This window comes from Tyto alba, unplaced genomic scaffold (genome assembly GCF_018691265.1).
Source record: "Tyto alba isolate M040663 unplaced genomic scaffold, T.alba_DEE_v4.0 Super-Scaffold_12, whole genome shotgun sequence".
In the NCBI taxonomy this organism is placed as follows: Eukaryota; Metazoa; Chordata; class Aves; order Strigiformes; family Tytonidae; genus Tyto; species Tyto alba.
The window spans coordinates 3,034,200-3,036,194 of NW_024881274.1; the positions used below are offsets into that span (position 1 = coordinate 3,034,200).

The 1,995-nt window shown below is 50.9% G+C and overlaps 1 protein-coding gene across 1 annotated transcript; it reads right to left on the bottom strand.

Annotated features, from left to right (window-relative positions):
* Positions 1-559: 559 nt before the first annotated feature.
* On the bottom strand, positions 560-1,733 carry RPRML (reprimo like). Its single transcript, XM_033006336.2, has one exon. It carries the CDS (start codon positions 1,285-1,287, stop codon positions 952-954), a length of 336 nt encoding a protein of 111 aa, XP_032862227.1. The 5' UTR covers positions 1,288-1,733; the 3' UTR covers positions 560-951.
* Between the last annotated feature and the right edge of the window lie 262 nt (positions 1,734-1,995).

Here is a 1,995-nt window from a genome sequence, read left to right on the forward strand (position 1 = left end):
TCAACTGGAAGGTGAGATGATTAAATCAGAAACTAGGATTGAAATACCTGAACTCCGCACACACAGAAAAAGAAAATCAAGACAACACAAAATTCTTTTGAAACAGGTTTTTTTCCTGAATGTTCACCAGTTTTCAAAAAACTACAAAAACCTCAAGGACTGTAACAATATAGCACTTGAAAAAAAGGCTATTGGGTACAAAAACAAGCATGCTTTTGTTTTGGGGTTGGATTGGTTTTTTATATTTATCTGGGTTCTTTTCCTCTTTTAGCATAGTGTGAAAGAAGAAAGTACCAGTTTATTTAACAGGATAGCTCAGAAAAATAAGGAAGAACATGCTTTCCCCTTTACAAAACTCTACCAGAAGATGCATGCTTGAGGTCCAAAATACAAACAGACTGACACATTTTGTAGCATGGAGACTTTGTTGTTCGACTCACATGGCACTTCCCTTCCCCTGCCCCATGGTCAAAGATGTAGTCCATGCCATGCATTTTGCTTTCCCTTTAGTTTGTTTTGGTTTTTTTTTTTTTGTTTTCTTTCTGTAGTGAGTTATTTGCCATTTTTTTTCCCCTTTTTTTTTTTTTTTTTTTTTTTTTTTTTAGCCCTAAATCCCAGGTAGCAGTATCCAAGGTAACAGCAGAAAAGAGTCCAGATCTGCACATTATCACCGTTTCAGCAAGTTTCATGCAAAACTTAAGCCATTTCTGCATGCAACACGATGCTGGCCATTTACTGTGCCTCATACAACTCTGGGGAGGTTTCCCCATTCATTCACCACAACAGAGTTTGTTGACTGGGAAGCGTAGGTTTGCTTTTCCCATGGACACAGACATATTAAAAGACCCCTGCCCCCCTCTACACTCCCCCCCCAGCTGCCCCAAACACATGGGAATGTGCATCTCAGCACCAGGTCCAGACAGTTCACTTGCCTACAACAGCCTGGTGGCTTCAATAAAGTCCCATGATTGCAGCTCCCACATCCTTGGAAGGTCTTCGGTCCTTCACCAGAAAGTTAATCATGCTCTCCGACTTGATGAGCAAGTTGCAGCCCAAAAAGAAGATGCCGAACATCACAGTCAAGGAGAGGACACAGAGGACAGCGATCTGCACCACTCGTGTGATGTAAAGGCTCCTCTCATCGGGCACCAGGACCGAGGAGCCGCCGTCGGTCGCCAGCACCGAGCTGGTCCCGTTGCAGCAGGCCATGAGCATCCCCAAGCCCCGGGTCCTGTTGGGGTAAGCTCCCTGCTCTAGAAGAGTCTGGTTGAAAAATGATCCATTCATGGTCAGTGCGTGATCCCAAATCTCCGGGGAAGGCAAGAGGGAAGCTTGCTGTCCCCCTGCCCACCCTTCACACGCCAGGGCTCGGTGCCACGGGCTGGTGGGCTCCGAGCCACCTCCTGCTTTTCTTCTCACAACCCCTGGGATGGAGGAGAAACTTCCTCAAGGCTGCGAGCAGGTGGGAAGCCAATTTGTGCAGCTGAGGGATGGCTCACTCCTGGATCCCTCCTGGCACAGGCAGCGTTAGCACAAGCCCCCAAACAAGCCAAAAGAGAGAGACAGAAAAGGCAAAGGGGGTGCAGGGGAGAGGAAGGCAGCCGGAGATCTCCCCATGCCTCCTGCCCTCGCCGCCGCCCCGAAGCACAGCCCGTTCCCCCGGGGGGCTCTCCTGCAGGAGGGAGAGCTGATTCCTGCCAGCTGGGAGCTCCACAAATGCAAGTTCCAAGCTAAAGTCTTCACTGTGTTCAAAGAAAAAAACAGCAACTCCACCCCCTTCCAGCCTCCCCCCCAGGACCGCCTTCCTCCCCCTCCACACTCACCCAGTCTGCCCACCCCTTCCCCACGCGTGTGCACCCCCTCTCTGCCCTGTGATGGGTGCCCGCACCCACACCCCCCCCCCGTGCCACCCCCAGGTGGGGGCTGACCCCTGTGGCCCTGCGGAGCGGCACCTAACTCATCCTCCCTGCCAGCCCCCCCACCCACTCCTGAAAG

What these genes read in the sequence shown, in the direction of transcription:
- RPRML (XM_033006336.2), bottom strand. Translation starts at nt 1,287, where the DNA reads ATGAATGGATCATTTTTCAACCAGACTCTTCTAGAGCAGGGAGCTTAC.